Genomic DNA, 25,166 nt, shown 5'->3' on the forward strand with positions numbered 1-25,166 from the left:
GAATAGTAAAACAATACTTATTAGAAGTAGTAACAAATATAATAAAATTAAATCATAGATAAAGTCAATGTGGCATAAGGAAGGTGCAATAATAGATAAGAGGAGTAGGTTCCTTTTCCGCATTCCTCTCTTTTAAATCTCTTGGCCTCAGGTATACATCATTATTATTTTCCTCCATTACCGCTGTTTATTCCTTTTCTTATTACTTTGCCTATCCCTCCTAACTGCTATCGCACCTTGCTTACGCTAGATTTACTTACACATTAATCCATTAATTTATCATATTTGTTACTACTTCTAATAAGTATTGTTTTGATATTCATTATTCTAGTTCTATATTTACAATTATATCACTCATTACTGTATCTATTATTAGTTAATTTTCTATGCACCTTTATTATGTCTATTTTTTTTTTATTAATAACTTTTTACTCCCTTTCTATTTATATTCTAATTGTTTTGTCATATTGACGAAGCCCTACGAATTGGGGCGAAACTTTGGTTACCAATTAATAGTTTTTTACTATTTCATACCTTTATTGACAACCACCCAGACTATCTTCCTGCAATGAAAAATTATTAATATCAGTTCAACGAAACGGCATTGAGAGTCTATGTAAAATGCACAAGAAAACATTTTTTGAAAATAATAAACATCACAACATATTCGTTTTCAAGTTTATAGATAGAAATATTAATAATCTGTCACGGCTCTCATTTTAATGAAAATACAGAAGATAGAGAAAAAGTAAAAAATCTATTAATTGAGAAAACCTCAAATTCCAAACCCCATTCAGCTTTTCAACATGACTATTTCTTTAAATTCAGTGTTACCAACATGAAGTAACTAGATGATTAAAACATGTTTTAGTTGTAACTCTTTCAAAAATATTTTTTATATAAAAAAAAATTGTAAAATATAATACATATATATTTTTTTTTTACCATCAAAAATTTGTTAATAATATGTTGTTTTTGTACATAAATATATATTGGAGTATATATCCAGTTGCAGCCCTGACAGTGAAGTGGTGGGGATGGGGGGGTTCGGTGGAAGTACTGGTGGCTACCTGAAGACTCCACCTTATTCTGGTGCCATTGCTCTCATGGACTCCATACACTCCACTATCGCCTATCCTCACGGTGAGTAAACTTTTGAACCGTAATTGTCATTATTTATTATTTGTTTAGTAAATGTATAAATCGATATTTGCTAGGAATGAACCCGAGGAAGCAGAGACGAGAGCGAACGACGTTCACAAGGGCTCAACTGGACGTCCTGGAAGCACTCTTCGCCAAGACGAGGTACCCTGACATCTTCATGAGGGAGGAAGTCGCCCTCAAGATCAACCTGCCAGAATCAAGAGTACAGGTAAGGACATCTTACATACTAACTCTCAGTCCAAATTAAGATATAATTTAACTTATAATCTTTATAAGATTATACACTTAATGTAACTCAATTATTTAAGATATAAGATATAATATACACTAGGAACAAAAAATAAATTAAAAATAATAAATGTTTGTTGTGACAAGTAAATACCAACCTCGTAGTGAATTTTCTTTAAGGGCTATTATAACTAAAATTTATTTCAACATACATAGATCAGATGCATAGGCGTAATCAATTGTCAGGCAAGAAAAAATGAAAAGTAACTATTTTATAATCTAACTGATGATGATATATCATTTAACATATTATAACATGATCATATAACATATAGCATGATCATTTAACATATTATAACCATTTTCTAACTTATTAGGTGATAAAATAAACACAAAGTATTTAAACGTAATATGATCATATTTTTAAGGCTAATTTTACTGCTTCATAATGAAGTAAAGAGCATTTTGTGTTTTTTGAGTATAGACGTTACTGAAATTAGGTTTAAAAAACACCAATCGAATAATAAGGAAAATAAGATGCAAAAATATGAGTTTACAATAAATTTTTAAAAATGTCGCCTCATAAGCACTTGCAGAACCGTTCACTGAAACCAATAAGACATTTCGTGAAATTATAGCGATCGTAAAGAGAAAAATATAATTTTGTTTACAAATGGAAGGTGGTTACCGGTATATTGTACATAGCAATGCCTAGATTTGAGAACAGTCGAAGTAAATTTGTATTGGTATCCTGCTATTATTTAGTTCTACACTAACAGTGAAAATAATTTGCATTCATTTTTTTTCTTTTAGGTACTATCTAATTAGTATTAATAATTACTATTAATACTTTCTGAATCGTGTGATTTTAGCCTATTGTTTACTTTTCTTTTTTTAATCATTTTTATTGGATGTTATGATTCGTTTTTTTTTATTTCTATGAGAAAAACAATCTAAAACAATATAGTAATTACAATGGTAAATTATGATAAATTTAGCAATGAAATATTTTTAAAAGGAAATAAAAATTTACCTAAATTAAAAATTTAAAAACATTATTATTAAAATTAAAATTATTTTAATTTTAAAAATGTTGTATTCTCATTTCGGAATTCCACTTTGGTATTAGTGAAAAAATATCAAAAATGCGTGGAAATACATATATCAAGCAGACATTGCGGCTCTCGTAAAATCAACGTCTAGAGAAGTGGGGGAAGCTGCCACTTCATCTGATGACAGTTTACCAATTGCAATTCTCGTGGCTTTAATTCTAAATCGTATTTTTTTCTTTACGATCATCCTATGCAACCGAAAATGAATCTGTTGGTGCAGACTTGTTTTATTTGCTTGTGGTCAAGTGCCTATAAGCTCACATTTTTTTTATTTACGAATAATTACAAAGATAAATTTGTTAAATCCCAAAATAATTACAACAAAAAATTAATGAACCAATTTCAGTAACTTCTATGGGGCTCTAGATGGCAAATCCGTTTGCAGATGGGAAATTTATAATTTCGTATTCAAATGAAAAGAAAAGTAAATTTGCCCCGAAAGTGCTGCCATCTCTTGAAAGAGAAACAGTATGACACGACAAATTCTTATCAACGGGCGGTTTTAGAGCAAACTTTTTATATTTACATAATTAGAGAGGGCACTAATTATCGTCATTGTTTTTGCTAATCTTCATTGAATGTTTACTTTTAAACAATACTTGATTAATCGAATGTTTCAAAGCAGAAAGGCGTGAGTGCCAAACAAAAAAATAGAGACTAGTTTATTAACACACTATATATGTATTAATTTTTTTTCACAAAGTAAAGCTAAATTAAAACACGAATTTATTTTGATCCATTCTCTCACAATGTTTATTCTTTCACTTCCTTTCAGCCCTTATGCCACTATAAAGTAGACATTAAAATTGATTTTTAAAATTTTAAAATTATATTATAAAATTAACGGTTCTATTACCGCCATTATGTCCAGGTTAATTCATAAACAGGTATGCTTAAGATATGCTTCATAAACAGTAAAATAATGTTAATTAAATTAGTTATGCTAATTGTTTTAGCTCATGCTAATGCTACTATAGCTATACTAATGCTATATTATTTATGTTAATTAAATTAGTTATATTATTTATGTTAATTAAATTAGTGATACTATTGTTTTATTCATTCTACCTATTAGCTTATTTACTATTACAACTTTTATAATAAATAGTATTACAATTTTCATAGTAACTTTGCTTTGGCCTGCAGAGGTGAGATGTGCAATCTCTGATTATTGTTATTTTCAGTCCTTGATATAACACCATACTACCATTTGCTATTTATTTTACCATATAAAAGTAATCAGACTAAATATTTTTTTTATAAATTAATAAAATAATAATTAAACAACTCATTGTCACGTTGTAGTTCTTAATGCTACAAAATAACACCATACTACCATTTACTATTTATTTTACAATATAAAAGTAATCAGACTAAATATTTTTTTTTTTAATTTAATAGAATTATAATTAAACAACTCATTGTCATTGTAGTTCTTAATGCTACAAAATAACACCTTTCTACCATTTACTATTTATCTTACCATATAAAAGTAATCAGACTAAATATTATTTTTTATAAATTAATAAAATAATAATTAAAAAAACTCATTGTCACGTTGCAGTTCTTAATGCTACAAAATAACATCATACTACCATTTACTATTTATTTTACCATATAAAAGTAATCAGACTAAATTTTTTTTTTTGATAAATTAATGGAATAATAATTAAACAGCTCATTGTCACGTTGTAGCTCTTAATGCTACAAAATAACACCATACTACCATTTACTATTTATTTTACCATATAAAAGTAATCAGACTAAATTTTTTTTTTGATAAATTAATTAAACAACTCATTGTCAATTTGTAGTTCTATAATAATTAAACAACTCATTTTCATTTTGTAGTTCTTAATGCTAAAAAATAACACCATACTACCATTTATTATTTATTTTACCACATAAAAGTAATCAGACTAAATATTTTTTTTTATAAATTAATAAAATAATAATTAAACAACCCATTGTCACGTTGTAGTTCTTAATGCAACAAAATAACACCATACTACCATTTACTATTTATTCTACACTATAAAATTAATCAGACTAAATATTTTTTTTTATAAATTAATAAAATAATAATTAAACAACTCATTGTCACGTTGTAGTTCTTAATGCTACAAAAAAACACCATACTACCATTTACTATTTATTTTACCATATAAAAGTAATCAGACTAAATTTTTTTTTTGATAAATTAATTAAACAACTCATTGTCAATTTGTAGTTCTTAATACAAAACTCATTGTCAATTTGTAGTTCTTAATACTACAAAATAACACCATACTACCATTTACTATTTATTTTACCATTTAAAAGTAATCAGACTAATTTTTTTTTTTGATAAATTAATAAAATAATAATTAAACATCTCATTGTCACGTTGTAGTTCTTAATGCTACAAAATAACACCATACTACCATTTACTCCTATTGAATCTTGATTCTTTTGAGAGTACGATTCATTGAGAGGAATTGACTCTTTGATTCTATTTTTGATTCCCCTAACCATCTCAACGTTAGTTACTCAAAAACGCCCATAGTTCATAAGTTGTGTCAAATTATTAGTTAATGGACTAAAAATAATATTTTCGCTTAAAATACTTTATAACATTTTTGAAATATTCATTGTAAATGGTGAATAAATATATCCTACACGAAATACATAAAGTCAGAAGACTACAGATGCTAGAAGTATACAAAACGCCCCCTCGGGCAATCTGGAAGTTACAAATCACAGAGGGGACAATGGAATAATAGGGGTTGTACAATCAGTTCTAGTGGCGTGATAGACCCTCCAAATCGGGGATTAAGACATTAATCAGGAGGCTGGGGTACAGCTGATGATAAAAGGGGTGGGGGTGATAATTATCAATCGATACTGCGCTGCTACTGATACAGTTTTCCACAATAGCTTCACAGATCAACTTACAGGACCCATAATATAAGGATTAACTTAAATCCTCCACGCATGATTGGATGCATCCGTCATTGAAGCGAAAGTGTGATAACTTATATTAATGTGATAACTTAAATTATTATTACTATTATTCTATTGGCAACAGACCATGAAGGCCTATGTCCTCGCGCGATTTATTTCCCAATATTAGGATGTATTAATGTTAATGCGTCTAAAATGTAATCGATACGACTGTGTTCCAATTTTAACGTATTAGCAAAAATAAAATAGTTCTCATTTAGCATTTTTTTTTTTATTCATTTTTAAAATTACATCCAATACGGTCCAACTAGATGACAACATTAATCGGTCGTTGCCAAAATAACACATAAAAATGATAGACATAAGTGAAATGTAAATATTACAGTTTTGACTATTAGGTCGATGAATTGATTTCAAGTGATACAACTAATAATTTGATTAAAAACTACTAAACTGAAAATAAAATAATAATTATTAAAAAAATTAAATTAAATAAAAAATAATAAAAATAACTGAAAGGATTATGAAGTGAATAATAAAGCTGCAAATTTACAATTGATGAATTAATATAATAATGAGAATAAAACAAGATGATGCAGAATATGTTAAAAATGAGGATCTAAAAATATCTATTACTAAGCACTAACATACATTGCTAATTCTAATGGTAATATAATAAATAAATTATGTGGAGTTAAGAAAAAAATACAGGCAGATGTGGACAGTTGAGTCAAAATCAATTATTGGTAATCATAAAAGTTAGAAAATACCCAGTTAAATATTTTTTTTGTTGTTTTTTTTTTGTGGTTGATTTATTTATTAGTCCACCTGGTAAGTAATTGCACAGATATGGAACCGTATAGTTTAAGGTACGTTTACCAAATGTATATGGTGGTTCCATAAATTTCAATTTTTTCTTACATTTTTAGATATATTATTTCTTTAATTATTATGCATAAATCTTAAGATAATTCTATAAAAATAAAATAGTTTAGGAGGTAAAGTACCAACGATGTTAAGATTTTCTATTTTATTATTGCGGTACATTACTGTTCTTAATGTTCGATAGGTTTTGACATTTATTTTCATTATTTAAAAATTTATATGTCCCAAACGCAAGATAACTTTATCTTTATTCGGATTAATTAATTAATAAAGAAAAGGCTCGGTGACCCCGTAGATATGATTTGCCCGTAGATGCCGATTTGTTGTCGCCTTGGATCTACCGCAAAGTTCTAACTGAAAAAAATTGGTAAAATAATGATCTACCTTACAAAAAACACTTTACCTTACAAATAAATATTAGTGCTATCGTTGGAAAAACTAAGGATCTTGTGAGGTTACAAAGCTCTATCTACAGATAACTTTTAATAGGAAATTGTAACTTTGAAGCTCTGTTTCTTATATATAAAGTTACAAAAGTCAACCATATGTATAACTTAATAACTTAACTAAAACACTGATCGCTGTCAACTTGAGTATTTGCAACGATCGCAAGATCAAACTTAACGCAATCCTCTCACCTACATTTCGGACGTTTACCAGCGTTTATAAACTTGTTAGAGATTCGTTCGTTACCAAACCTTTCACTTTTAAATGTACATTTTATCCGTCATAATATTATCTTCCCTATTATATTTAGGGAGTATATATTATCCCATTCGCCGTTTTATAGCCTTCTAAATTAAAAATAATAGCATTATTTAAATATATACAATCATTAATTATCTGATGGCGCGGCTTCGCCAACTCTGAAATAAAGAATTCTGCTAATATTTGATGTAATCAATATTTGGTATTTCAGAACCGAAAGACAGTCGTATTTTAAGCACGCCCTAATGATGATTAAGGTTGATCAAATTAAATTAAATAGAATGTACACATTTTGTATGAAAATATCTGCTTAAGGTCCATATAAAAATGCTAATTCTCAAGAAATTCTTAGTTGCAAAAACCTAAAAAAATTCGATGATTCTAGTTTTTTGTTTATATACATTGAGAACTTCTACTTTGCATACTCGTTGAGAAAAAAACTTCTTTGACTTTTTCTCGAAAACACTCTTCTTTAACCTTGAATGACTGATAAATATTTTAATTCCACGCAATTTGGCACTATTTTTCTTGGCAGTAATAACCTAATCAATTCCAATGTTCGGTAGACAATAATTTCATTATATAATCAAAACTATATTTTTCTGTAATTTATTTAATCGAATTCGGCAGATTGTGGTATCAGCTTATAAAATTGGGCAATGGAGGATCTCGACTGAGAGTGGAACAAACTGTTAGAAAAGTGGATGGTAATAGAAAAAACATATCCAAATTACCATTGTATGTGGACCATGGGAGATACTACCTAAGCTTCTATTTTAAAATTACAACTTTAATTTTAGAAAAAAAAATCAGTTTCACAAACAAAAATGTATTTTGGAGGAAGACAGTCCGGGTGGCGGTCAATAAAGGTATCAAAATAGTAAAAGAAAACTATTTATTGTTAACCAAAAATAACTATGCAGGTTAATAATAAATAGTTTTCATTTACTATTTTGATAGCTTTATTGACCGCAATCCAGACTATCTTCCTCCAATCTACTTCATACGGTCAACTATCTTCTTCCAATAAAAATTTATTTTGAATAGAATTTTAAATAAAAAAATATTTCATTGAAGATTTTTCGAAAGGATTCAATTAAATGAACTATTAGACGAACTTCAAAAGTCCAGCAATACTCCAGATAATGATCATGGATAAAATAACAGCGTCCATACATAGTAAAAGACAGAATACAAAAAGATAGTAAAGAAATGGACAAGATTTGAGTTTTTTTTCCTAAATTCAAAGCATTATACCGGTGTCTTTTATCTTAGTAACGATATTCCCACACAAAAAAACCGAGAAACATTGTAACTGAAAGCCATTACTTTAATGTTCTGTTAAAAAGAGGCCCGACGGAATTGGTCCAGGGCAGGTAGTACGTAGGTGCGTGCCGGGGCATGTTCCCATCTCATTACACCCCCATTCAACCCCCGGGGCCAATAAATTCTGTTTCACCCCCACACGGCGAGAGAGGCGTGATCCAGTCAAAAGGCTCCCACAATGCCTGCTCGTCGTCTCTCGAGAGTCGACGGTGATGTATGGATTTCTTCCAAACTGGATTTGTTTCCACATAATGGGTGTCACAGGGACGCTAGATCAATAGCAGACTGCACAAGAGGTCAGTTTGGTGAGTAATAACCATTAGTAATGTGGTGGGAACCCATTGAATACCACAAAGCTCTTGATAATGTTATCAATCAACATTGAGGTTATGTGAAATTTTGAAATGAAATAATAGGAAGAAAAAATGTCTAACCTCGTTCAGTTAGTTAGGTTCTAAGATTTCTGAAGTACAAAGAAGTAATTAAAAAAATTGCATATTTTCATTCGGAAAAATAATCATTTTATTTAATCATACATTGCTCATTTAGCCCTGATAAGACCCTACAATGTGGGGCGTAATGCTAATTACTGATAAACAATTTTTATCTGCTATTTTTGAGCCTTTTTTGACCGCCACCCGGACTACATTCTTACAATCATCATATACGGCCACCTAATAATCTTCCAATAAAAAAGATAATTTTATTTGCGTGAAATTCACAAAGTATACATTTTACATATACACCTAAATACATAGTAAATATGAGATAAACTAAGTATATCTTTACATTATAATAAAATTACAACAAAGAAAACAAAACTAAAAAATCCATTAAAATCAGTATTAGGAAAGAATTGTGACTTTGCAATTGAACAATTTTCGTTATTAATCGACTATTATTAAAGTGTTTTCCATGAAAAACTGAATTATATATTACACTTTTAAAAAATGGATTCAAAATTCAACAACCCATATCTTCATTAAAACTAGTCCGTGTTAAACAATCTTTTTTATTAACAACTGAACTCGATACAATGAAAATATGTGGAATAATATTAAGTCAGAGTATCAAATTAAAAAATATATAGACAATAAAAAAAATTACAATTAAAGTTTTCTGTAACTTTGGAGTGATATCTATTATGCAAAACTGCGGATTTTTGATGTATTTAATTGTTGATTTTCAGGTTTTTTAACCATTATGATCTTTTACACATAAGTTACAGAGTCACGAAGGTTGTAAAGGTTAAAAATAGCACTAAAACTACTATTAATTAATAACATATTTTATTTATATATAATGAAAATTCTTGTTTGAGACAAATTTGTTCATTACTTCTAACAAATATATCCATATAGTCTCAATACATTTTTATTATTCTTACACTACCTTATTTCTACATTCTTTATTATTTTTACATTATTTTTATGCAATTCCGGCCATTTTCATGGACCTAACAATTAAAAAAATATATTTCATTCACTACAAATTAATTCTAAAAACATTATGAAAAATTAAATTTCCTACCTTATTCGCACTTATCACATGCATTATTGCAGATCTTTATCATTAGTCAATTACCTATAAAACCTTGTAAAATTAGGAAACAATATGCACTAATCAATTAATTTTCATAATAATATGTTAAATTACCCATTTAAATAAATTTATTTTATAATAAAGATTCACAAAGGTATAATGGTCTGCAATAGTGTGATGAGTAATGTTTGACTGTTATGTTATTTAGTAACTGTTGACTGTTGATGTGTTAAGTGTGAATAAGGTAGGAAATTTAATTTTTAATTTTTTTTTTTCATTTTGTAGAATTAATTTGTTGTGAATGAAATGTAATTAAAAATGTTTTAATGGGTAGATCTTTGAAAATGGTTAGAATGGCTGAGACGTAGGAGAGTATAAATAATAAAGAAGTATTGAGACTATGGATTTTTTTGTTATAACTACTAAACATATTTTATACTAAGATATCATTTTGGTCCCAAGACAAGCTAGGTCTCACTGTGAAAATTAGCCTGAAGTTTTTCATATTATAAACTACATTACAATTGAAAAATAATTAAAATTAATAATTTTCTAATATCAATAATCAGTGTTCGTTTTAAAATTATAATTTAGACACGAAATCACATAGTGTAGCTAGCTAATACAAAAAACGTTTGAACGTCACTAGTATGAAGTCTTTTTTTTTTTTTACCAGTACTTAGTAGGATTCTTAATAATTGTCTATTTAAAGTGAAACCCCGACAAACATAGAAAATTTTGTGGCTTCCCTTGAAGTAAGATACATAACTTGAAAAGTTGCATAAGTAAAAAAAATCTGAAGGAAAGGATGCATGCAGTATTTTAGAAGAAAATGTCTAATTTAAATAAAAAATAAAGAATATTTTGATGATTTACGAAACAAATATTTTTTAAAAATATTTATTAAGTTAGACTAATGAAAAAATTTAAATGCATCTATATCTACAACAATTTCTATAGTATGTTTAATAAATTCACTGAATACAAACGACGCGAGAATTATTAGTAATTCAAATCGCCCATCTAAAAATGAAAAAAAAAATACTAAATATATAATATATTCAAACCCATATTTGAAATTAATTACTAAAAGATATTGATAAATTATGAAATATATTAATAATTATACTTACCAAACATTTTAACTCAAAAACAGTGATTAAAAATGGCATAACTATAATTAATTTATCTACAATATAAGTACACTAAAATTTTAGTTGAACATTATGTATGTTTTTATCAATAAATATTGTTATTTCTCCCTTTAAATAAAAATTTTCTTTCCATTGATCTAATTACATTTGTAATATTATACGTGTATGGTTTCATTTTCTGGATAGTGGGGTTATTACAACAATCTCTTGAGAAAGGGTGGACGAATTCTTAAATTTCCTTCAATTTAGGACGTATTTTCCAACTGTATTGAAATAATTTAATTTTCCTATGCTATGAAATATTTGGGTGAAATTTATGAACCAAAAATTGATTATCTGGTTGGGATTTTAGTGAGGAAAAATTCTGAAACCTTTAATTGTTAAATGGAATTTAATTAAAATCATTTAAGGAAGACATAGTGCCTGATGGACAGACAAGGTCATAAATAAAAGATTTTCGTTTTGTCTCATTTTCCGAGCAGTGACATTATTAAAATGTTTTGAGAAAGGACAAAATCTTAAATTTTTATGGATAAAAACTCCGAAATATTACAATCGTTAAATGAAATTATAATTTCAATCAATGAATCATTTACGGTAGATATATATCACTTAAATAATTATGAAGCAACCTCAAGACTTCTTGTAAGTAGGTATACATCAAGTATGAAATTTTTATTTTCCACTTTTCATAATGCTAATGCTTGAATACTTTTTCACTTACAGATGGCAAATTTAAACACTTGACAATAATTTGTTTTATACTCTAACCACAATATATCTCTGAAATTTCTTAAATTCAAGGTGTTGGTAATAGTTTTAAATATTAGTAACTCTTTGAGTAAATTGTTTTACAACAATTTTTGCAGATTGATGTACGTTCTCAAATCTTAAATATGCTAAGGTTTTGGATTTTGAAATTATTAACGATATTTTATCTTCTGGATTCAGCTGAAGTGATTGATTATGTTAATTGATCAATAAAATCTATACATTCAAATGAATTTCAACTAACAAATAAAATCTTTTTATTTCGGTCTCTAAAACTTCATTTTGAAATAATTTATTAAATTTAACCATATAATATTAAGTATAATAATTAAAATAGAGGTTTATAGTTTTATAAAGCATTTTAGATTTACGTCTATTATGACCATGAATCATTAGTCAATAGCAATGAATATTGCACAAAAACCTGGATGAATAATAATGAAATAGTTCCATTATGAAAAAATTACTGGGGCATATACCTGGGACAGACCCAACTATTTTCCCACAGTAGGGAGTTTATTGCCAATAACTCTCCTTTACTTTTGACACACCTGTTGTACCGGGACACACCGGAGACAAGTTGTCTGCAAGAGTAAAATTTCAAATAACTCCATTCACTTTAAGGTGCCCTCCGTCTCACTATTTTTATGGCCGTCCATTACTTTTTGAAATATTTTATGTTTTCAAAGAAGATGAAAAAGATGCCGAATAGCCATCCCTAAAAGGTGGGAATATAGTTTTATAATGGGCAATTCAGAAATAATTTAATAGTTATTTTTTTCGAATATTCCTTTATTTTTTTTCTTTCATCGTTGTTGTGTTATTTTTTTTAATAGTTAAGTCATAACTGGTTAATTTTATTATTTGGTCATTAATTACATCTCAGCGAACCGTAAAAATCTAGCTGACTTGTAGCTCTAACAACACTGAGGAACAAAGGAGACATTTTTTGGCCTGGAAAAGAAAAATATGTAATACTGACAGTATTTTCTTTTTCCTGAACTCAAAGACGTAATCGATTTTTCCATTAAGGTTTCCTCCAATTTTGAGGGATATTGCAAAAAATTGATTCCGAAGAGTTCTCCAGTGTATACCAAAGAATGGGGTTGTAACGAAAATAAGAGGGTGAGATTATCAGAAACGACAGCAGTGCCAACTCCTTCGACTGTTTTGGAACCATCTGTAAAAATGAAGTTCCAATTGTGGTGGTTAGTTTTAAATTGATTGAGCTTTTTAATGTGATGATTGGTGACTTGACTGTTGGGAGGGGTAGCAACCATGGTTCTATCTCTGAAGGATGTTGCTTCAATACATTTGGAAATGAGGTGTGAGATTTAGGAAGTCTTGATTACCGGAAGAAGAGAAGAAATTATTTAGTTGTTTGGCTAGATATAATTTTGGAGTAATTTTAAGGGCCAAAATGTATCTTTTGACCAATAATATTATTGCAGATACTTCCACATGTAAACTACTTGACGGGCTGGAGTTGAAAGCCCCAATAACTACTCCCAAAGCGGCATTTTGAATGGAGGCTAACACCTAGAGCGTTCTTTTGCTTGCCGAAACGAAGAACACACACCCTTAATTAATTTTGGACAATACAAGTTGTATACAGAAAAAGAGTACTGATGTTCTATCTGTTCCCCACGTGGTGTTCCCGAGCATTTTTGTAACACTTAATGCCTGCAAACAGTCAGATTTTAGATGGTATACTATGAACCCCATACTCCTGTTATTTTATCAACTTAACAAGCATTTTGTAATTGTGTATTGTCATTATCTCAATTACATTTGGGCAGTTTTCTAAATTCTCGTCTCCAGGCCAAACACTTTATGAATACATATTTTGTTTTCAGAGATCATTCTTACCCTAACTTAATTAGCCACGTTTAACATTCGCGAAGAATAGTATAAACAATAATAAACTAGGCTTCGAAACAAAAATGGATAAAACCAAATATGTGGTTAGTAGCAGAAACAGTAACAATTTCATGATGTAGCAGAAAATACATTAATTAAGTAGAGAGGTTTAAGGTTATAAAAAATAAAAAAAGGTCTAAGCCAACTTTTTTTTATTTATTTATTTAATGTGATTTACAACTGTACAAATAATAAATACAATACGTAAATGTGTGGAATGTTTCATTTTCACTTGAAAATCTTGGGAAGGAACCACCCATTGGTGGTATATGCTACACTTAGGAAGGAAAAGCACCTTTAGATATTTGAGATGTAGGCATTGGGTAAAATATTGGAAGGACGAACCGGATGATTAAAGACTAACCGTAAAATATATATATAAAAAAAAAAGAGAAAGAAAGTAGTTTACACAACGCCGAATTTTTACTATACTCTATGCTAAATTGAAATAATATATGCGTGTTTACTGCACAAGATGAGGACATAATCAAATGCATATGATTAAGGGAATAACATTCGAAATTCAAGCGCTAAAACAAAAGGACCAATAATTTTTAAAAAAAATTACGACAAAAAACATTTTCAGTTTGATGGCTGAATGAAGATATTCAATAGTACAACATACTTTAACTTTGCTAATAATTCGATTCAGATGATATTTTATGGCAAATAAGGTGGGTGTGGAAGTACTTCGTAACACAGCTCGTTTTGTTTCTTCACTGTCTGTAGTGAAACATGAGGTCTTCTGACATTGTCGTGTAAGAGTATTGGTCCCTTCCTATCAACCAATAGGGAATGTTTTTGACAAGTTTTGATACATGATGCCAATTGCACTGCAATACGATGTTAACTTGACGGTCATATAAAATCCACTTTCCATCACACGTAATTATCCTTTCAAGAAAAGGCTCGGTTTTTTTTTTTTTTTTGCCTAGTAAGTAGCAGCTGCCGCATATTAAGTTAATGAAGTACACGTATATCTCCTTTTTTAACTTTACCAATTGTCTTTAAGTGTCGATACACTTGTTTTCAAATGCACTGAAAGTCCTTTAACTGCTTGGTAAGGGTCACCCACTACCGTAAGATTAAGTTCATCGTGGTCAATTGCTGATGGAGGTCTCCCTCTGGGTTGGTATCCAAATCTGTGTCTCTAACCAAAATTTTTTTAAACCACAGGCGAATATTGCGTTCGTTGCAACACCCTTCTCCCAACGCCGTGATAATGTTTCTTGCAGCATGGGCTGCCGAGTTTACAAGTTTATACTAAAAAAAAATTATCGAACCTCGCGTTTCCATGGTCATATTTGTTAGAATACTAAACAAGGTGTTTACTGTTAGTAATTAGATAATTGATTTAATACTGTAATGAATTAGATAATCAGTTTATTATTTTTCGCCTATCGTTAAACTCCTCAAATATCGTCAAACTCGGTGCATCCTGGAGGTAAAAATGAACGCTCATCATAAATAAATAATTTAATGCGCTTTAATTTGTTGTATCATATATTTTTCACTAAGGTGTACCATTTAGTAGTTACTGGCGAAAAAAACAATCTAATTACTGTTCGAATTAGCTAATAAATAAGAGTTTTTGGACCGCAGGAAATACGTTTCCGTTTTAAGTGTGGTAGGAACTAATTTTTAAAATTATTTGCACATTTAAAAGGCGAAAGATCTAGTCTCTTCAAAGAGAGATGAAACTATAATCTAAAACTTGGAGAAGTTTGTCGGGGGGTGCGGTTTATGCCAATAAAATAAATAAATATGGTTTTGTTTATTTATGTTGTTCTTTGCTGACCGCACCACCCGAAAAACTTCTCCAATCATTAATCTACGGTCAACTATCTACACCTCATTATAATCTAAAACCTCCATCAATAAACAGTACATCTGAAAAAAAATGAAAGATTCAAATCGGACTAGTAGTTCTTGAAATTAGTGTGTTAAAATAAACTGTTGATTATTATATATTAGTGTATATTATTACAATATGGTGATGAATACACTAATGTTTCTGCTCTCTTTATAGACCTGAAGACCTGAAATGTGTTTTTCCTTCTGTCCCTTCTTGGGCCTGTTTGGCAAAGTACCGTTATACCCTTTCGGAAGGAGCTTCTGAGAACACCACGTTGCCTACGTCCGACAATGCCTTTTTCTTCCTTACTGCCTAATTAGCTCTTCTGAGGAAGTCCATGCCACCCATAGCCATGCACTAACTGTGTCCGGTACTCTTTGATGTTGCCGTTGTCTCAACTAAGCTTAAATTAAATATAAATACTTTAATTACTGGAGAAGTTTGTCGGGTGGTTTTAGGCCTACCTTCTAGCCATAATCCCTGATGAAGACCTGAAACTCAGGTCGAAATGTCAGTATAAAATAAATAAATATTTTAATTATATTATTTCAATTTCTTGAGACAAGCTTATTATTTATCAAATAAATCAAAACATGTATCCTTTTTTGTCTCAACACTTTATATTTCAAAAGTCCAACGTTTCGGCCATTTTAGCCATCCTCAAGGACATCTTCAATTATAAATTCTTCCTCACATTAAATTTATAATTTCTTTTGCAGGCTATTCTGCCCAGGTCATTCATTAATTATAAGTTAAAAACCTATTTTTTTATTTAAAATCATAAATATCTAGTTCTTCTTATTTTAAAATTATCCACTAAATCTCTCAAGATTCCAAATCCATCAAGGATTTGGTGGATAATTTTAAAATAAGAAGAATTAGATATTTATGATTTTAAATAAAGAAATAGGTTTTTAACTTATAATTAATGAATGACCTGGGCAGAATAAATTTAGAATTTCATTTGCAGGCTATGTGAGGAAGAATTTATAATTGAAGATGTCCTTGAGGATGGCTAAAATGGCCGAAACGTTGGACTGTTGATATAAAAAGTGTTGAAACAAAAAAGGATACATGTTTTGATTTATTCAATAAATAAATATTGTTTTGTTTATTTATGTTGTTCTTAGCTGACCGCACCCTCCGACAAACTTCTCCAATCATTAATCTACGGTCAACTATCTACACCTCATAAATATTTTAAATAACTGTAAAATCATACTGACCGTTATTAAGAAAAACGGCAGCAAACCACCATATTCAATACATGCGGAAAAACTGTTGTATTAATTTATATAACTAAATTAATACTGATAATAATAATACTAATAAAATATAAATTAGTTTTATATTTCAATTTTTATGAAATTTTGAGACAATAATTTCCATTTTAATTATCAACTTCGTATTTTTTTTTCTGATAATTATAGTAGAAAATTATATAGTCGAATCTTTTGATAGGATAATCTGTTCAACATATTTCTTTAAAGTGAACATACACAATTTATTTATCCATTCAAAGTAGAATCAGTTTTTAAGTCTAAGATAACACAGATTTAATAAGATCGTGAAAATATTTAATTAATTTTACGTTGATATTAAATAATAATGAATTATACAGCTATGTAATTAAAACACTCCATGGCATATTTTGGCGAATTTTATTTTAAATTCCACTGAATCTAAGAATGACCTACATTTTCTCTCATCATCTAGCTTTTTAGAAAACTTGATTTGAAAAAAAAATATTATCAGCACTATTACTGAAGTACTGTACTGTATTTGTATAATTTTTCTAAAAGATTATGACTCACAAAACCCAGTAAAAATACTAACAAAATAATCTCCCCCCTCCCTCCGTCAAGTTGCTAGTAAAACTAATGTTTTACATTTCATTTAGTCTGAAAGGCACAATAGACATAAGTGTTTAACAAACCTGGAGGGAGGATAGCTCCGTGCTTCTATCTCCGAGTCCAGCAATAGTAGATAATTATTTATTCAATTATATCACTCATGGGTCGGGAAATCCTCCGGGGACACACTCAGCCTCTATAAAGTGAGTTGACTTAATTGGGAGGAAAACGAGATGCAATGGTTGATTTAGAAACATTACTTTTATATCTAGTACTGAACCTTAGTACCTCTTCATAGATTGTAGTAGTAATTTTCCAAGCTTCCTAAGTAAAAATTTATTTCAAAAAGTAAAAATTTAATATAGTTCTTTAGTTCATAATGTTTATAAAAAAGAGATAGTCATTTTTTAAAATACTGTATTGTTTTTCAAACTTCTTTTGCAAAAAATTATAGGTGATGGGAGGAATTTGTGTTCATTTTCGGATTTAGCAGGCTTTAAAACATATAATTTAGCAAAAAATATATCATGCAGTTTTTTTTTTTGTTAATTGTTCTTTTTTTTCCAGGGTTGTGCTATCCATCTCAAACTTTTCCTAAACCGAATATATAAATCTTTCTTCACTGAGGCTGAGTGAAATCCACTATAAAACTTTGAACCCTCCAAGCTGGACAAGATCTCCGTTCGGGTTTTATCTCTGACAGTAGACATTGGGAAGTAACCCGACTCCCTGTCACAGTAGAACAATAGTGGTATAGGGAAGAAGGGGGAAGCCTTCCCGTTACGTAGGCTTCGTCATTGATCTCTTCACTTGTAATACTTCCTTCGAAAGACCCAGAACTGTCCCATGTCATGCGATCTTTTCTGTCTTTAAACTCTCTGTCACAGTCGAAGAAATGCTAGGAAGATATTAAAACATAAAATAAAAAAAAAATTAAATGCATGCGGTAATTTAGTTTCTCAAGCAACCCTTAGCAACCAGTTCTAATTTTATTTTGCGAAAAAAAAATCATTTATGCCATATATATATAATATATACTTATATATTTGAATTATTTTGAGTGAATCGAGTTGAACCTATAAACTTGCAATCAACAATTAACCAGGCTAAAAACACTTTTTCATGTATAACAGATTCATACAGAAATTCCTCCTGCAACATACCTTTGAAATATTTTATTTGAGCTCCAAACAATCCTATTTAAGCCTACATTATCATACATTTAAATAAAAAAAGTTCAGCATGATAGATCATAAATTCATTAAATAAAAATATGAAGCTTAAATTGGAGATACTAAAATTATTAATTGATGCATTTTTATAATTAAATTATCAGCTGCCTGAATAAATAATATCAATAAGTCAATATAAATAAATTAGACAACTAATATCAATTAGTTACTTTCAACTATAACATAAAAAATATAAAAATTATCATATTAAATCATTTTAATTTAGGATTCAACTAGTCATAAATTGCCACAAAGAATAGAATTGATTGATATAAATTCCAATTTCCTAAGAAGAATAATTGAAAGTTTCAAACAAAATTTGTAAATGGAAAGATAGATGAAATTTAACAGCAATATTACTGGATGTTTTTAATTTTTATTTTTAGATTCTATAAAAATGTATATATGTTCATATAACAATCATGGCATTACATCATTTTTTTTTTTAATTTATTAGAATTCCCTTAAGATTTATGATTTGTTGAAGGATTTAATTTTTTTTTTGTCTTTTTATTCTTTTAAATTCTTTCTTACATTTAATATTTCTCCTTTTTCTTTTAAAACTTGTAAATAAGTTCATAAGTAAATACACATTAATTGCTCCTTCTTGTTAATTATTTATAATCCATATGAGTTTGATTCATTTAATTTTATTAGAAGTTAGTTACCTTATTATTTATGGTTTTATTTTATCTGTTTTCTTTTACATTTGTTGTTATTTATTGCTGTTTCAGTTTTTTTTTTCGTTTTCAATTTATTATCTTAGTTATATTTTATAATTCTATTTTTATTTTTTAATATTTTGTATTTTACTCTAAGGCTCTAAAGGCTATTCGATGCCTCTAATATTATTCTAAAGGGACTAATCCCAAAATAAATAAACAGTATTATTATTATTAAATTCAATTTACGAACTCTTGGATTACTGTATTTAATTCTGCACAAGCAACCATTTTAAAATAAATTATAAATGTGAGCAGGAACGAGAGGAAATATAAAAACCAACCTTTGACAAACACAATCTTCCCAACAAATGGAAAGCAATAAGTAAATAATAATATCACCAATTATAATAATTTACACACAAAGATTCATAAAGGGATTTTTGCATCAAAGATTAATATTTGAGATAGAAAGGGGTGCGCTGACATCTGGCTCCTAACTAGGTTATGACATTTCGTTTGATTGATGATAGGAGTCATATTTCATAGAGATAAGTTCAATATGGTGAATGAATAATTCAGGAAACCCGTGGGAAGTTTAAATATTCCTCAAGTCATCCTGAAAACTATTTCAGAAATATCTACATCCCAGCGTCGATAAATGCTCGCTGAATTATATCGCATACGATGTAGTGAAATAACTGAATCAGTGATTGGAGTAAAAACTCATCTCCAGTTTTTGTTCATTGTCAGGTTTACTGATTAGGCCAAGCCTCGTCAATTCCAATCTAACATCAAAAGCACTCCATAAGCCAAAGGCAGACTTAGATAACCAATCGAACATATATCTGGAAATAACTATAGGTAAATGTCTACAGAGTTGCCACCCAGGTTGTGGTAAAATGTCTAAAATATTCCGAAAATTTAAATATAAAGTTAGTAAATTGTCGTCAAAACAATTAGTTTTCTTCCTTCTGATCGGCTGAAACCTAACCTGATTGATAGTTAAATGTAGTGAAGTGTGCGCCAGATAGCTAAATTCACCTTTCGGACATACCCCCAGAAGTTCCAGAACTTATCTTATTTTCTTTTAAATATTCTTTTAGTAAAAAATTGCACCAAATGCTTGCTAAAAGTGTAGCGAAATCTGCCAAAAACGCTATAACAGGAATAAAAGTACTCAACGTGAAAAAGTGTAACAAAAAACAGATCGATAGATTTGTTATTCTCAATGTTGTATTTCGTCCTTTTTTTTATTAAATTGCATAAATGGTTAATTTAGTTGCTAATAATTTACTTAATCACTGAAAGACTGGAATGGTTGTCGTTGATTAATGAAAGATTAACTTTCTGTTCTTGAAAAATTCATGGAAGTGAAACAACTTATTTCTTATTTCAAGCTCTTTAGAAATTGTAAAATTTCCCTAACTATTCCCATCTTATTTTTTCTTCTTCCACAAGCATAGTAATGAAGAATATTACGAACTAGTAAAAAATTGTATATCTGGCTGATGATGAGTGTTGCGAAATCTGTAAAGCCAACTTTTCAGTTCATTGCTAAGGTACAAAACAAATAATTAAGAAGAACTGCCTTTAGATAAAAAGTAATTTTAATTCAACACTACAACATTTTAATAAAAGGTATAGAGCCTAAATTAAGAAATGAATTTTCTAACTCTCGTGTATTTTTTTAGAACTAGAAAATTTAACTTAATCAAACATTCTATTTTTTCAGTAATTCCTTCAATAAGTAAGCAGATTATGGGTAACGAAATTAGACAGAAAGTCAATTTAATTACAATGATAACAATAGCATTGAGAATGAAATCTTGGGGATCTGCTTTTACACTCTTCCACGTTGTAGCTTCTTTGAGTGTTGCAATTCCTGTTACAGCGCCTGGGACAGAGTTCGCTTCGATTTAAATCAGCCAAACGTGCAATTTTTAAATCAAAAATATTTTGAAGAAAATTGAATCAGTTACAGGACTATGTTCGATTGGTGAATTTTGCTAATGTTGAGAGTCTGGGACACAATTTGCTACACATGCCATCAGCCAAACTTCCATGTCCGACTTCACCCGAAAACAAGAAATCAAAAAAAGTGGAGTCTTGGAATATGAAATCTTGGATGGGAAAGTTTTGACGGCAATTTACTAACCTTACATTTTAACTTCTAGAATGTTCCATATATCTAACCACAGCCTGTATAAACATGACTACAGCCTCTTCTGTGATATTTTTCATATAGCATCTACAGTTTAAAATTATTTTCAGTTATGTGTTCAGTAATTTAAATCTGGCTCTAGGTCCAAAAATACATTAACAGAGCACTGATTGCACCAATTAATACACACAAATTATTAATACGATCTTAGGACAGTTTTTTTAAGTTTACCAATTATAACGTTTTTGGAAATGAAGTTTCACAAATGACTGATTCTATAGTGTGTGGTCAGAAAAATGAGTCAGTAATATTTTTTATGGGAAAACTTGTGTTAAACCTTAATTCTAATATCAAAACGAGAATTTCATGAATTATGGAGATGAATTAAAAATCTTTTATAATTTTTCTATTATAGATTATAATTAGTCAGTTTAAGAAGTTTAATTAGGTAAATTCGATTTGATTCTTATTTTTGCTTGTTTTATAGTGTTTATGAAAGGTAGACATTAATAGAATCACCCATTTTGTTAATTTTCAAATTTCTTATTTTTCATATTTTTGGTAAAATGAAAAGTCTGGATAGCATCCTACACTACACAAGTGATTGACAGAATTGACTGATAAGACAGGACTAATTGACAAAAACAACCAATAAATTCAATTAATAAAACAATTTGAGATTTAATTTATATATATATTTTAACCTTACAAACAGTTATACATGCAACTTTAACTTCTGAAAAGTAACAGATTTTAAGATTTAGAAAAATTAAACAATGTACTTTGTAGAAAGGATTACTTTAAATATTCAAAAAGATCTATTTTCCTAAAATGTTACATAATACCTCCATCCAGTCTTATCTTCAATTATTAAATGCTTTGGTAAACAGGCTGTGAAGCTTTGGTTTAGGATCCCTACTTCATACTCTAAATAAGGTTAAAGTGATTTCTGGGCATTAGTAAAGAAAGGGCGATCCTTTTCTGGGTTATTAATATATTATTGAATTACATAAATAAGAGTAGAAGTGAAATACTTTAAGAACTAACAGGTTTATTATTTTTATGACAGGTTTTAAATAGAAATCAAAATTTATTTTCTAGGTTTATTATTTATATGACATGTTTTAAATGAGAATTCAAAAAATTGAAATTCAAACAAAATACTGGTTATTTTCTTTATTTTTTAATGAACTTTTTCTATTTGTCTGATTAACACTGAAATATGTTATTAGGTTTGGTTCAAGAACCGACGAGCAAAATGCAGACAACAGGTAAAACAACAACACCAGAACGGCTCTGAGAAGAATACAAGAAGCAGTAGCAGTACAAAAAACAAAAATTTGCCAAAATTGCCAAACAATACAAGAGAATCGACCTATACGAAATCACACCAAACTCAAACTACTACTTATTCAACAACAGGTACTACACCAGAATGAAGAAAAAATAATAATTGAAGAAATTTAATTTTTATGAATTATGTAAATAATTTGAATAGTATAATTTAACTAATGTAAATAATTTAAATGTTGGAATGAGTGTTAGATTGTTTTGAAAAACACAACCACCAACACTTTTTATTAAATAATATACCACTCTTTGTTTTCTTTTTTATAGCAAAATAAATTATTGCCACAATATAACAATCAAGTATCTTTGATTGTTATATTGTGGCAAGACTTTAAAGTAAAAGTTTTTTTTTATATAACTACATTATTTTTTAAAATACATGAGTCAATTTTTTTTTTTTTTTTTTTTTGTATAACCACATTTTTTAAAAAATAAATAAATCATCAGTCAACTTTTTTTTTTTGTTTTGTACAACCACATTCTTTTTAAAATAAATAAATCATGTAATTTTTTTATAATAAAAGTAAAAGTCCACCTAGAGTTTTATAATGTTGAGAAGCTCTGGGCATGTAGCTTTACAAAAAATAATTGAAACACAATAGTTCATGAAAACTAAAAATATTATCAAATATCTGGATCATTAAGGTTATTTAATTTATTTATTCCTTTTATCGTCAAATACCATAAAACAAAATTTTGTAAGTGGTTACATTTAATGTGTTAAAAAAATATTAATTGTTAAAGTAAGGAAAAGCAAATTTTTCAAAATAAAAAATTAATTGAAATGAATAGTTTGGCCCATTTTTAAGGTTTGATACACAAAGAATTTTTAAGTTTCCTATTAAATAAAATTATTTGTAACCACAATATTACGCTTACGCCTCTGTATGATTCCATATTTTGATCAATATTCAATAATAAAGTTATTTTATTGTATTTAGGATGTAACGCTAGTATTTGGAGCCCAGTCCTGGAATCAAATGGAGAACAAACAAGACTGAGTGCCCCAGCTACCAGCTACTCAAGTAGTTATCCACATAACTATACTGGTTATTATTCCAACATGGAATATTTACCACCACCTAATCCCGCCAACACGGTATTTACTTCTTAATAAAATAATATGTTCACTATTTTATCTATTCGAATTGTTTAATAGCTATCATTTAAAGTTACTTTTTAGAGTTATTTAAATTCTTGCAGCCAAGTTAAAAGCTTATATTTTTATAACATATGTTCTATATGTGAAACATTTCTCATCAGCTAATTTTGATTTTCCTCTCTCCTAAGAATACTTACAAGACAAACAAATTACATATCAATTTAACTCTACTTCTACGCTCAACATGGGTGAACACTCCTAAAGGTAGTCTGATGTAACTGATTTGGATCTAGAGCTACCTCTAGAAATAATCAAATAAATGAAATAGACCAGGGAGACAGCTTTTTTCATATCAAGATTGAACTTCTTGAGTATATTGATACAAGCAAGGGCTAAGTAATCATAAAATAACCTGGACCTGAAGGTTTTATTCATTTCATCTATCGGTCAGTGCCAAAGTAACACATAAAATGATAGACATAAGTGAAATTTATTAATTACAATCTTCACCATTAGGGTTCCATTTAACATTATCAGATGTATACTGCCCCCCTGGTAATTCCCTTTCCTACAACCACCGTGATTCCTTATTCCAATCCTTCGGATAGCGTTTCGTTGCTGGATGAGACTATAATGCCAAACATCAACTATGGGGATGTTGTACATCCAATACCCGTGGTAATATCCTTTCCCGTGTCATTACCTCCAATAGTTATTCTATCCTCTCGCCCATGAGTCTTACTTATTGGCCTACATCTCTTAAGAAACCTCCTAATATCCTAGATATATTTATCACCTCCCAAATTTCCTGTTCCTGGACCATTATCGAGTCTATAGATGACCTATCCTCAGACCACAATCCAGTTATACTTTTCTTACATTCAAACTTCGTTCCTAAGCCCTTTCCCCTTTCATTGATTAAAGGACAAGTTAACTGGGACAAATTCTGTGATGATTTGGAAAACAAACTGGACTTAAAAATTCCACTTAAGACTAAACATGACACTGACGAAGCCATAGAAAACTTTACCGAATCCATAAGATTTTGCATATACGACAATAAGGCTATCAGTAAAATTAATAATACCATACATACTTGCCACAGCACATTCCCATCTTATTAAAGGAAAAACGCAGAGCAAGAGCGAAGTGGCACAGGACTAGATACCCAACAGATAAAACATATACTAAATTG

General features: G+C 29.0%; 1 protein-coding gene across 1 annotated transcript in view; it reads left to right on the forward strand.

The window, feature by feature from the left end:
* Positions 1–1,009: 1,009 nt before the first annotated feature.
* Positions 1,010–25,166, forward strand: part of LOC106692609 (homeobox protein OTX2) — a gene marked incomplete at its 5' end in the record, with an annotated part of 35,348 nt that continues 11,191 nt past the window's right edge. Inside the window, 4 exon segments of the mRNA XM_067053161.1 lie at positions 1,010–1,143; positions 1,218–1,372; positions 22,752–22,941; positions 23,811–23,968. Coding sequence (XP_066909262.1) covers positions 1,010–1,143; positions 1,218–1,372; positions 22,752–22,941; positions 23,811–23,968 — 637 coding nt within the window.

Source organism: Halyomorpha halys, unplaced genomic scaffold (genome assembly GCF_000696795.3).
Source record: "Halyomorpha halys isolate HHAL.00 unplaced genomic scaffold, Hhal_1.1 Scaffold64.1, whole genome shotgun sequence".
Taxonomy (NCBI): Eukaryota; Metazoa; Arthropoda; class Insecta; order Hemiptera; family Pentatomidae; genus Halyomorpha; species Halyomorpha halys.